This window comes from Octopus sinensis, linkage group LG22 (assembly GCF_006345805.1).
Source record: "Octopus sinensis linkage group LG22, ASM634580v1, whole genome shotgun sequence".
Lineage (NCBI taxonomy): Eukaryota > Metazoa > Mollusca > Cephalopoda > Octopoda > Octopodidae > Octopus > Octopus sinensis.
The window spans coordinates 26,256,483-26,271,143 of record NC_043018.1 but is presented as its reverse complement, the minus strand read 5'-3'; the positions used below and the strand labels follow the sequence as shown (position 1 = coordinate 26,271,143).

Here is a 14,661-nt window from a genome sequence, read left to right as displayed (position 1 = left end):
TAGGTCTTGTGCCCGTAGTAGAAAGGGTTATTAAAATGTTGCATAAGGCAGCAAGCTGGCAAAATTTTTAGCACACCAGACAAAATGCATAGCGCCATTTTATTTGTCCTTACATCAGAAATGAATGACATTACTTGTATGATGGTTACACTTATTTACAACTATTGCATGGTGTCAAAACAAGGAGACTCTAATACAAACAGATATAAATGCATATGTATGATGAGCTTCCTTCAGTTTCTTTTCACCAAATTCGTTCACAAGGCTTTGGTTGGCCCAGAGCTATAACAGAAAACACTTGCTCACGATGACAAACAGTGCAACTGAACCTAGAACCATATAGCCAAGAAGCAAACTTCTCAACCACAGAGCCATGCCTGTACCTATAGCCTAAAATGAATTATAAAAGCATATGTGTTAAATAATAAAATAGATAAGTGGCTCTGGTTTATATATAGAAGCATGGAAAAAGTTACGTTGATGGCAGAAATAAGTATAATTAGATGAGAGGGGGAGAGAGAGAGAGAGAGAGAGAGAGAGTGATAGAGGCATCAAAGTGTAGTTATTTAAAATGGTTTTTAAATAACAAAATAATAGATTCTTTTATTAAAGAGTTAAATAGATAACAAAGCAAAAGATACAGGGTAAAATTCCAATAATTGATAAATTGGTAGCATAGATTCAGAGATTCTCCTGTAAGTAAATATGTTATTCCAGTAATATTTATTTATTTATTTATTTCCCCCCAGCTAAACATAGAGGGGAGCTAAACATAGAGGGGACAAACAAGGACAGACAAAGGGATTAAGTTGATTACATTGATCCCAGTGCATAACTGCTACTTATTTAATCGAGTCCAAGAGGATGAAAGGCAGAATTTGAACTCAGAACGTAAAGACAGACGAAATACCACTAAGCATTTCGTAATATTGTTAGAGTGTCACAGAACCAACAATGAAATGAGAAGGATTGCAATAAATGACAAATATGGAGAGCAAGATGTCTCCTGGTAAAAAAGAAGGCCAAGAAAAAAACAGTGGACATGAAGTGTGGCATCCAAGGTGGATCATAAATGCCAAATTTTTATGTCCACAATACTTTTTGAGTTTACAGCAGTTCAGACTTCAACTAACAATTGTAAAGTACAACGGATCCAGCAAAGGAAAAAAGTGACATGTGACTTGACCTTGTTCTTTCTTCATGGAATAATTATTTCTAATTAGATTTTCAATGTGTCCTGTATCAAATATATTAACTATTGCATATTCATTGGCTAAAACAAGATTTATTAAATTTAAGACCTGGCAGGACAAGTGAGACCATAACCCGTGGCCTCTACCTGGGATGTAGCCAGTCCACTTATGCATACATTTCCTTCTTGGGACACAAAACTCTACTTGTGAAGATCTGTTGAGGCAAGTGAAAATCAAAATCAAAATCAAAATCGATCAGCATCAATGGAAATTGTAGCTGTGATACCAGTGCCGGTGGCACGTAAGACAACCATCCGAACATGCCGTTGCCAATGCCGCCCCGACTGGCCTCCATGCCGGTGGCACATAAAAAGCACCATCCGATCGTGTCCGTTTGCCAGACTCGTCTGGCACCTGTGCCTGTGGCACGTAAAAAGCACCCACTACACTCACGGAGTGGTTGGCATTAGGAAGGGCATCCAGCCATAGAAACACTGCCAGATCAGACTGGGCCTGGTGCAGCCTTCTGGCTTCCCAGACCCCAGTTGAACCGTCCAACCCATGCTAGCATGGAAAGCGGACTTTAAATGATGATGATGATATTTATGTGATTGTGAATGGGAAGGACAGAAAAATGAAAAATAAAAGAAAAATGTAGAAAGTATAAAAAAAAATACTAAAGCACAACAAAGACAACCAGCTTTCTTAGTTGCTGTGAGCACTAGATGGTGAAGGATTGTGACAAGATCCTTCATCATCTGGTTATGGAGACATTTATTAATGATAAAATGCTGTAAGACCTGTCCAACCTATGCCAGCATAGAAAACAAAAACCAGATGTATGATGATGATGATGATGATGTCTGAAATTTAAATTATCACAGTTCTGTCTATGAAGAGACACTATTATGTTTTTGTAGCTAGTCATTTCGGCTTCAGTTTCTGGTTTTCCTGTTTTAATTCTCGTAAATAGTCTGTTCAAAGGAAATGTGATAAATTACAGGTAACTGATCAGGTACATATGTAAACAGATCAGTAAGCTTCTGTTTCAAGGTGTTCGGCTGTGGATCACCATTATAAGTACATTGATAATATAGTTATAGCAGTTCAAATTCATACAGGCGTTTCAATTCATAATACTATACACAATTATTTATTATTGTGAATCAATAACTACTAACCGAAAAGCTACATCCATTATTCTTTTACATAAGATTAAAGTTTCCATGGAAACAGTAAATATTACTAATTATTTATGGAAAATAATTAGCAAAACCATACAGACTAAGAAAACTCATTAAAGTTCTCGTGTATGAGAGAGAGAGAGAGAGAGGGTGGGAGGGAATGAGAGATCATGTGAGAGGGAAAGAGAGACCATGCCTGCATGGTCACATACCTCTGATTTATAAGATCCTTGTTCAACAGGATCTAATGAATCAGAGGACAGCTTTATGCACCAATGTCTACTTTGACTTGGTTTCATTTGCTGGATATTCCTTCTAACATCAACCACTATAACGAGTGTACTGGGTGCTTTTATGTGACACCAGCTCTAGTGAAGATCGTTTCATAGCTTATACAGTTAAGAGCCTGAAGTGGCACCTATGACTGAGGGAGAATAGAAGTGTGGGAAATGACTCCAGGCAGGAAGATGAGGGAGAACAAGGCATGAACTGCAATGGTGGAGAGAGTAACAGAATAGCAGATTAGTCACTATATGATGGTTGGGAAGTATTATTATTATTATTATTATTATGTGCCATTCACCTTCCACGTGAGACCTTTTCTTTTTTCGAAGCGTCTCCTCTATTGGGAGTTTTGTAAATTGTTGATTTTTTTCGTTGTTGTAAAGCTTATTTACACGGACATTTTTCTTTCGAAAAACGGACAAAACCTTTTGTAACCTTTCGTCCTGTTTTGTCCCTTTATGTTTTCCAATCATGTTTGTCAGCCCTTGTGGCCAATAAAAAGAATTAATTATTATTATTATTATTATTATTATTATTATTATTTTTATTATTATTATTATTATTATGGCTGGGTTCCAACTCAGGCTGCATGCAACAAAGTCCACCTGCCACACTTCTCAGTCCATCATCACTGCCTTGATGTCCTGGATGCATTCCAAGCCAGTGTCTGCGATCGTATTGTCGATGTAAAGTGTGATGAGGTTTTCCTCTTCTGACACCAACATGAACTGGGACCCACAAGACTAATTTGGCTGCTTCCAGATCAGGGTGGCACACGCAATGATCAAATAGTCACTATTGTCTTTGCCTGATCTTCTCACTAACTCTTGGCAGGTCTCCATAAAGGCATTTGCTTGTCATATGTTGCTGTCATTTCACATTTAGACCCATTCATAGAATCCTTGTGTAGCATCCATTTAGCCCGTTTGATAATTTCCTTGTCAGTGTCCATGTCTCGCTGCCGTATAATAATAACACTGATTCAACAGTTGCAACGAACAGCTTGGTTTTGATTCGCTTGGAGTTCCAGACCTTCTTTAATTTGTGATAGGTTGTTCATGCTTGTGCCTTCCTGATATTGACGTCTGCTTCCGGTCTGCTCACCCAACCATCTAAATACTTGAAGACTTCAGAAACATCCAATTTGGAACTGCTCAAAGCAAACAGTTTAGCATCACTTGGTTGGTTGGAAGACATGGAATAATTTGGATAACATGGATTGGTTGAAAGAAAATGGAATATATTTTTCATTTTCTTGAGATTTGTGTGCAGTCCAGTTTTGGCAGCTGATGCTTCTACTCTGTTGAACAGCTGTTGAATTTGATCTATTTCATTAGATGTGAGTGCTATAACATCTGTGAAGTCCAGTGGGATGTATGGCAGGGAAGAAGCAAAAGGAAAAGGATTTGTGGCAAGGATTATTGAGAAAAGGATGCACTGTATAAGGATGTGTATGGGCAGAAAGTGTAAAATAAAGGGGCTGGAAGGGAGCACGAGATTTAGTGGAAAGAAATCCTGATAGATTCAATGAAAGAAATTGAGATATGAGGGTTCCTGAGGTAGGCCAGAGAGGCAAAAGACTAGAAGGTATGTTGAGTGGGTAGAGGTACTATGAGGAGAAGAGCAGTGAGAAAATGGTGTGAATGGTGAAGAAATAGGAGCCATACATTTATGTGACGGTGTGTGTATGTATCAGAGAGAAAGAAACTAGAAAAATGTCTGGGAAGAAGCTCCAGAGTGTTGGGCCATTTGATCAGCCTAAATAATATAATATATATATAGTCAAATCATGAGATTGATCTCAATACCATTGGAAATAGAAGAAATATTTATTGAATGATACAGTTATGGAGACTCGCACACAGCACTTCAAGTTTCTGTATCATTTAATCATTCAAGATATTTATATATAGATGTATATATTGGCTGAATGGTTGATAAACCATAGAATAGATGAGAATGAAATATGATAAAACAGAATAAGCTAGTCTATATTAATATTTCTAGATCATCTTAGTCAAAACAGACAAGCTGTTTGACTGAAAAAAACCAAAAAAGCGAGAAACAGCCATTATAGCTTACTTGTGTTCCACCATCCTGAACAAATGTAACTAACTTTGTCATTTAAAGAAAGGAATTCTTGAAAATGCTCTCTCTCTCTCTATATATATATATATATCTAAGAACGATGCACACAACATGGAATAATACTTTCACTAACACACCTGAGACCACTCACTCTAAAGTGTTCGTGTTTGAATGGAAATTTTGGGTTAAAATCTTATGACATGAGATTAACATTAATATGAGATTTCAGTTAGTCAACACAAGTATATGCTGAAACTTCAAGTTACAGATAGGACAGTAAAGTACTTTAAAATTGTTGATTATATTGAATAATAATTAGAATGCTTTGGAAGATAACTTGGTAGAAATATGATCACTATTGAGTTGATGATCAGTAAGTAAATGTATACATACATGCATGCATGTACATATACACATGCATACATGTGTGTGAATACATATACATATGTATATTTATATACATATGTATATGTATATACATATATATACATATGTATGCATATATATATATATATTTATACACATATGTATATGTATATACATATATATACATATGTATGCATATATATATATATATTATATACATATATATATATATATATATATATATAGATATATATATACATATATATACATATATATACATATGTATATTTATATACATATGTATGCATATATATATATATATATACACACACACATATACACATACACATATATACACACATATACACACACATACATATACATATGAATATACATATATATACATGTATATATATATATATAAATATCGGTACTTCATTGTGCCATATATTTACTTCTATATATATATATATATATATATGTGTGTATGTGTATATGTATATACATACATCATCAACAGGTATATATAGCAAGGGCAAAGCAGAAAAGAAGTTTGCTAATATCCAGTGACGTGAGGATCAAAGAACTGATGTATTTTGGATTGCAAGACAGTGTGTGAGAGAAAATTGTGATGTCACAGGAGGGAAATGTGTCAGCATGGATGATGAGGCACTTGCTTTTAATGATTCGGAAAAGAAAGAGACTTCAAGAAGCTATTATGAAAGACTGCTGAACGTGGAGAATGAATGGGAGGAGGAGAGCCTGCCAAATGTTGATCCATTAGAGGGACCAGTGGTTCAATTTACACAGAGGTTGATCCCACTTTTTATCCTTTTCGGGGTCAATGAAATGAGTACCAGTTGAGCGCTGGGGTCGGTGTAATCAATTTTTCCCCTTCCCCAAAATTTCAGATCTTGTGCCTATAGTAGAAACAATTATTATTATTGAGTGAGAGAGCAGCACATTCCATCAAAGTGACATGGGAGTACAAATATATATTTCTTTACTACCCACAAGGGGCTAAACACAGAGGGGAAAAACAAGGACAGACAAAGGGAGTAAGTCGATTACATCGACCCCGGTGCGTAACTGGTACTTATTTAATCGACCCTGAAAGGATGAAAGGCAAAGTTGACCTCAGCAGAATTTGAACTCAGAACGTAACGGCAAATGAAGTACCGCTAAGCACTTCGCCCAGCACGCTAACATGTCTGCCAGCTCGCCGCCGTGGGAGTACAAATATATAAAACCCAATATAACCATCATGACTGTTCGCCTGATAAAGGTACACCAGGCACATGCATCACAACCATTTGTGTGCAACATGGTGATCAAGATAAACAGCACATTATTATTATTAATATTATTAATTGTTAGAATGCCAGGCAAAATGCTTAGCAGCATTTCATCTGTCTTTATGTTCTGAGTTCAAATTACACTGAGGTTCACTTTGCCTTTCATTCTTTCAAGGTCAATAAAATAAGTACTAGTTGAACACTGGGGTTGATGTAATTGACTCATCGCTTCCCCCTAAATTCCTGCCCTTGTGGTAAAATTTGAAACCATAATTATTATTATTATTATTATTATTATTCTATGTTTGACTTTTGCTTTATATTTGTACAAGTTGGCTCCAAGTCTCACCCAGAGACCTCAAGAGACAACAGGTTGGAAGTTCATGTTGTTGTTATGCCTAGTGTGCCATATATTTGGGGGTTTTTTTGGTGTTGTACTAGTGAATGTCTAGAAAAAAAAAGAAAGAAAAAGAAAAAAGAAAAGAAAAAAAATACGAAAATTATGTTTGTTTTAAAACTTGAGATTACATAGAAAGTATTTTGCGTAGGATATGAGCAGTTCCCATGAGCACTATCTTTTGAATTTCTGCCATTTAGGGGTTTCCTTGTATCTGAGTTAGGTAGCAATCAGCCCCTTTTGCTATCATTCCCATTATTATCATTATTATTATTATTATTATTATTATTATTATCATTATTATCATTATTATTATCATCATCATCATCATCACCATCATTCTTATTATTTATGATTATCATTATTAAGAAATATTAACCTAAAATAAATAAACATTTAACAGCATGTCAGTAGTTTCAAGATTTTTTCTTTGCATTTTTTTTTTCTCAGAGGTAGGGACACAGGTTTGTAACAATTCATAATTTAAAACTGTAGTGTGAAAAGACCTCATCGAATGGACAGTTAAAGACAACAAGGGTCACTTATTGATACACAAACATTACATTGGAGGATCACATATAGTCTGACAGGAATTGAGACAGTCGGTTGCGTGTAATATCGACTCATGTTATCTTACTTGGTAAAGGACGGCCAACTGTCTCCTTCGAACAGTTGAGTAGATTATCTTGGCCTAAATGTTCATCACTGTTAAGTGATGAGTTTAGACTGTGACCAGCCATAAGTGGTGAAACTGGAAAAGCAAACCTTCCACAGATCAATAATGGACAACTAAATTGTCTATTGGTGTTCAATCTATAAACAGAATGATTTTAGAAAGCTTTCCCCCTCTGCCGTGACACAAAAAGTATCATATAATTATATTAGCTCCTATCAATATGTTGTGGTTTGTTTATTATTTTTTTTTTTTATTAACTATCCTAATTTATTTGATTTATAATTTAATAATTCCGAAATTTAAAAAAAAACAATTTCGTTATTTCCAAACTTTAAAAAATAAATTTTTTCAAACACATTTTCAAGTTAAAAGCTTAAAATAACTAATTTATCTATTTACTCATTTATGTTTTTATTTCTTACATTTGAAGATACGTATAGATTGTGTATTTTATCTTTTTTTTTATTTTTTCTTCCCAAAAAATTATTTTTACATTTGAGAATATTCAATTTATTTCTTTGTTAAATTCATAAAGAAACTGAGCAATGCAAAAAATTTTAAATTAGGAAAGAAAAAAAAACATGTCTAATGGCTCATGCAAAAGTAAGTGAATTTTTCTAAAAACTTAATTTGACAGCCAAAAGACATAGCATATTTAATCACATATTCTAAGTTCATAGAGTGCTTATGAATATGACAGATAACAGACTGAAAACACTATATTTGTGATTTTGAGTCAGCAAATATATCTTTATAATCTTTTAATGTTTTTAGCTTGGAGAAGCAAAAAAAGAAAAAGAGAAAATGAAAAAAGATTAAAAGCTAAGCATTTAGATCATTATATATATATGTTTACATCTACAATTAAAAGATAAATCATGTGTTCCTTTTCTAAAAGACAATTAAACCACAGAAATGAAAGAAAGAAAAATATAGCAAAATGTTTTTTTTTTCTGCTTTCGAATGTTTGTAAACCAAGGAATGCATGTAGTCATAAACTAGCAATAAACCATGTCAAATAACTGATTCTGTGCACTCATCAAATGTCACACAGCATTTAAACTACCAAATTTTCGAGCAAACAAGTCAAATTGTGTAGACCAAAATATACAGCCAAACAAATGGCAGGTCAATTTAAACACCAAGTCAACTCTGGAAGACCAAAAGTTCCATGTGCAATGCAGCAAGCAGGATTTCAAATGACGGTGATAAAGTCTGAATGCTTACATAACATGTTTTACACTAAATACTACATTAACTTGTATGCTAGAAAATTTGGCTGAAATATGGATATGTTCCATTAAATTCAAAACTGCAGTTAATTTTGTAAATTTAAACAAGCTTGAGTTTTAAATGCATATTAAAAGCATTACATCACACGTAAGGCATGTGCTTAAATCAGCCAAAATTGTAAACAAAAATAATTTTCGCAAAGAATTTCTAAAACATGCAACAACACAATAAATGGCCAAGCTAGTTGGTTGAGTTAAAAACCAGAACTCAAGGATTTTGGTGGCACTATGTGAAACAGTGAAGTTTGAGTAGTTTGGATTAAGTTTGTGTAGCATGGCAAGAAGAGGAATCTGTTATTTTAAGACAAATAATTTATATGGCGGAGAAATTCTTTTACAGAGCAAGGGTCAATCCACAAACATTTGTATCCTCTTCTTCCCAGATCTCACAACCATTTCCAAACCCATGAACTTCCTTTTATAATTGGTCAAGTGCTTATTTAAAATTATCTTATAACAGTTATCGGGTGTTTATTAATGTTGAATATATAAATATACATATTTACAATATATGTATGTATGTATGTGTGTGTGTGTGTGTACACATAAATGCATACATGCATGTATGAATGTATTATTATTACTAATAAGCAAAAAAAAAAAACAAAATGAGAAAACTAATATATTTGTAATTATGTAGAATATTGATTTCAAATCTGAATTTGAAACAAAATTCTCTGGTGTACACACACACACACACTCACACATTTTTATTCATATATAATGCACACACACATACATACACACAGTTTCACAATATGTATTATGTCTATTATATCGCTGTAATATTTTCTCTGAGTTAGAGATTTCCACATTTTTGTGAACATCTGTTGAATATAAACGCTTTCTAACACCGTTTATTTAATTGTAAAGAAGAATTATATTTCATTTTCAGTTAAGATGACAATCTCAGCAGAATATGTGTTGCCTAAGAGTTTAAATGTAATGCTTTTGACAAGCTTTATTGACAAGTTATGGCCACTAGAGTTTTTCAACAAAATATCCTTGCAGATTATGTATTGATTAGCAACAAGAAATAATTTCCCTTGACATAGTCATTATTTAACTCCATTTAACAGTAACATACTAAACAAGAATAATCCTTTAATATGTAAATACTTTTTAACACTTAAATGGAAACAGGGGAAAACTGAAAAATCTTACAACTTTGAAAATAAATAAATAAATAAATATATATATATATATGTATATATGTATGTATAGATAGATAGATAGATAGATAGAGAGAGAGAGAGAGAAAAAAATTTAGATATATATTATGTTACACATATTGTGTGAAGACATATGGTTCATAATAAGGGTATTGAGCTTATAATTGCAAGGTTGCAAGTTCGGTTCCTGGACTGGGCTGTGTGCTGTGTTCTGGAGCAAGACACTTTATTTCATGTTGCTCCAGTTCACCCAGCTATAGAAATGAGTTGTGACATCATTGGTGCCAAGCTGTATTGGTGTTTACCTATTGCTTAGATAACATCAGTGGCATGGAGAGGGGGAGGCTGGTATGCCCGGGTGACTGCTAATCTTCCATAAACAACCTTGCTTGGACTTGTGCTTCGGAGGGGAACTTTCTAGGTGCAATGTCATGGACATTCACGATTGAAGGGGTCTTTATCCTCAGTTCAGTTAGCAAACTGCTGCTATCATCCGCTCTGATGGCATGAACGGATAAGGTATTTCAGGTAGTGAAAGACTATTGTGACTAAAACCCAGGCCAGACGTTCATGCTTCACCGACTGATTGAGACGTCTGGCATAGAATTGTTACATTGGTTTGTGCAAGTCACCTGACACGGATGGATGGATAGATGACCATTGATATAGAGTTGAACTTTCATTCACTACACTTCTCTTTTTGCTTTTTTTTTTGGCAGAAAAAATGGGTGGTGGTCACTGAATAAATACTAGAAACAACATATCAATGACAGGAAACAAAACTTATTTTGAATCAAGCTTTATCCAAAAGCATTCAGAATGTCTCTGTCAAATGTGAGGATTATTTATTCATATTGTTTTGAATTAATCCCATATTATCTCATAGGTTTGAGATTTTCATGATGTGATTATTCGTTTTTACATTGCAGGGTAGGTTTGAAAGACTGGATCTGGTTGGTTTGAACAAAATAGTGATAAAATATTTGGACTGGATACGACTTGTTTAAATGCAAAATGGTTAAGTGTATGAAGTCATTAACTATGGTCAACCTTTAGCTTTTGGCAGAGATGGTACTTGGCCACAGAACGGAGTAATTCCATGGCACATCAAATATTGGATTCAGCATACCAAACACAACATTGACAGAGTAAAAGAGGGTTCCTTCGACGAAGGAAAATGTTTATATTTTTCGCCTACGCTTTTAAATTTAATTTTTACCATTCTTGCTTCAGTGGAAAGGTTTATTAATGGTTTATTTGTTGGAAGAAATGTTCACATCTGAATGCCTTCCAATCAGAAACCACTCTGTTGTTATTTAGGAGTGGAACACATGCTGATTACCGTTTGTTAGTTAAAATATTTCTAAAAATCATATATAATTAGAGAAAATAAACGAAACACATAAAGAAAACTAACATATGTCCGAAACTAAATGATTGTATTTTAATGCTAGCCAAGAACAACCATTTTAGTTCACTTCAAAAATTATAATTGCCAATAATTATTCCAAAAGAGCCAATGAAACAAAAATATGAGTTAGAATAGTGAAAGAAATAATAAAATATTCTTTAATCTAAATTACAAACAGCTAAATAGCATATGCTGTAAACACTAAAACAAAATTTTGTTAACTTCTAAGCTATGTATGTTAAATAGTAAAAGTTTAGAAAGATTATATTTTAAGTTAATTAATAAGTTTAAATGGGCAAACTAGAATAGAATTAGCTTCAATTTAGTAAAAATAACTTTTGCTGGTTTTTGTTCACTAATTACAAAACAAATTAAACTTTCAAATATAAAATCTAACATGGTTTTTAATTTCTCTCAAGAAATTTCATGATATTCTTTAAAATTTTTCCATTGATTTAAGGCAAACAAATTCATTCAATCCTTATTGTGCTATTCTCTGAGTTAGATATCAAGGACTATAACTAAGAAAGGAGGAAGTCTACGTGATATTTTAATATTTTAGCCTTCTATATTAATATTACTAATATTTAGAAGCAGGGGCAAATATGGTTGCAACTTTAGATATTTCAGTTCTGACTTAGACATAATTTTTTTTTGATTTTTTTCCCCTTCACTAGTATCAGCTCAAGAGCTGTGGCCATACTGGGGCACTGCTGCTAATTAGTGAAACAGAATTCAAAAGTATTTACAATTATAATTATATATATAAAAAAAAATTTTTTTTAATAGTTTTAGTCTTTGGATTGTGGCCAAACTGGTGCTTCACCTTCAAGAGTTTTTAGTTCCTAATACTGATTTTAAATTTTGACACAAGGCCAAGAATTTTGGTGGACGGGCGAGTGGAGATGGGGGGGAGCAGTCGATTACATCGACCCCAGTGTTCAACTGGTGCTTATTTTATCAACCCTGAAAGGATGAAAGGCAAAGTCAACCACGGAGGAATTTGAACATGAAGACATATATATATATATACATACATACATATGTGTATATATATATATATATATATATGCACGTGTGTGTGTGTGTGTGTACATACATATATATATATAAAAACACACACACATATATACACACACACATATATATCACGTGACACTCACAACGCCCGGTCTGGGAATCGAAACCGCGATCCTGCGACCGCGCGTCCGCTGCCCTAACCACTAGGCCATTGCGCCTCCACACACATATATATATATACATATATATATATGCATATATATGCATATAATATATATAATGTACATACATTATATATATATATATATATATATATATAATATATATATATATATATATATAATATATAAATATATATATATATAAATATATATATATATATATATATATATTATAGATACATAAAACATAAATAGATCGATATACAGTGTATCTGTCTATCTATTTATCTGTGTGTGTGTGTGTGCATGTATACATATGTGAAGTGCATGAATGATTGTGAGTGTGCTTACATGTGGGTGTTTATGTGCATGTGCAGGTGTGTGTGTGTGTGAATAACTATATAATCGTGCATGCATGGCTATGTGAATGCATGTGCACAGGTGTACGGATACGTGCGCATGTGTGTAAAGAAACAGGTGAGAGAGCAAAAAAACAAAAAAAAAAAAGAAAAACACCGATTGACTTTTGAGATCAAGTGAGTGCAAATAAGTGTGTGTATCTGCGATCATGCTCGTGTGTTTGTGAGTGAATTCACATGCACAAGTAATTGTGCACACATGCAAGGAAGTGTGCATGTATGAATAAATAGTGATGTGAGAAAAAAAATCTATGTATGTATGTATGTATATGCACTTAACTGAATAACCACGTTGCCAATGAAATGCAATGTGCATGTGTTTAGATGTGTGCAAGTGCATGTGCATCTTAAGAATATAAGACTATGTGAGCGTTTGTAAATGTGCATATGTCTATGTTTTGTGTGTGTGTGGTGCGTGTGTGTGTGTGTGTGCGTGGTGCGTGTGTGTGTGTGTGTGTGTGCATGTGTGTGTGGTGGGGGAATGGTTTTAACACAGGAACTGACTTGTGTTTCATTACATCAGAAGCTGCAATTTAGTAGATCAATAGACAGAGATCAATAATATAAGTACGGACTGAAATAAGTAAGAGTGGTGGTGGGGGGGAACGTTGATTAGGAATGAACAAAAACCCTTCAAGACAGAAACCCCTAAGTTGACCACAGTCCAATGAAACCAGTAAAAAAATAAATGAATAACAAATGCATATACATGTATGTTTATTTATATATACGTAAATATGTTTGTGTGTGTGTGTGTGTGTGTGTGTGTGTGTGTAAGTGGGTGCTGAAAAGTTCCTGGCTTTGGGCAAAAGAAAATACAGGAGGATCATTTAATTATGATTTTATTGAATACATTCCCCCCTCAGATTCACTTATTGCAGTGGTTCTTCAGTTTTTCTGAGTCCTGTAAAATAATTTGAAAGGTTGGGCTTCTGACCAGTACTTTCACGGCACCCTTAAAGCCAGGGACATGTTAGCACCCTCTTGTATATACATACATACATACATATATACATATACATCCATTACGTTATGGCAATTGAGAAAAACTCTTTTGTATACACATATGTATATTGAACTAAATTTGAATATGAGAACTTCTGCAAGAACAAATCATTGAAATAAATTTGGGGATTGGGGAGACAAAATTACACGGAGAAATAAAGAACTGGAAGAATTTTCTGGAATTTACTTACACTGGGAGTAAGTCTGTCTTCTTTGTTGATCTTGTATCGAATCATACTGCGAAAATAAAATTAGAGAAATTGGTAAATGGTTTATGTCATTCATAGACATTCCTGCATTCTCTCAGAAGAAATTTCAAATAAGTTTTTCCTTTTCTTTTTCTTTTTTTCGGCTACATTACTAAATGAAACAAAGTGCTTCATTTCATGTCGTTACAGTCCACTCAGCTGTAAATGTGTTTCGATAACACTTGGGAAGTTAAACCCTACAATGGAAGGGTATTCCATTCCGGGAGGTGGTGGAAGGGGCGGGGTGGGGGGGGCGTGTAATCTCAGTCACTTATATGCTTCAGAAATTAGGTTAAGCTCCAGCCTTATGACCCCTAGGGCTCATTACCTATTACTACTACATTAGTAAAACTAATTGATATATTTTTATAGCAATTTCATGAACAGAAATCACTATTATTTGAAGTCCATTTTCCTTGCTGGCATGGGTGGGTTGGATAGTTTAGTAA

The 14,661-nt window shown here is 33.8% G+C and overlaps 1 protein-coding gene across 1 annotated transcript in view; it reads right to left on the bottom strand.

Annotated features, from left to right (window-relative positions):
- LOC115223135 (protein unc-13 homolog B-like) overlaps positions 1-14,661 on the bottom strand; it is a 393,815-nt gene that overhangs the window by 65,120 nt on the left and 314,034 nt on the right. The window contains exons 13-14 of the mRNA XM_036512114.1: positions 14,156-14,201; positions 7,446-7,559 (exon numbers count right to left, since the gene is read on the bottom strand). Of these exons, the coding sequence (XP_036368007.1) occupies positions 7,446-7,559; positions 14,156-14,201 (160 nt within the window). The remainder of the gene's footprint in view (positions 1-7,445; positions 7,560-14,155; positions 14,202-14,661) is intronic.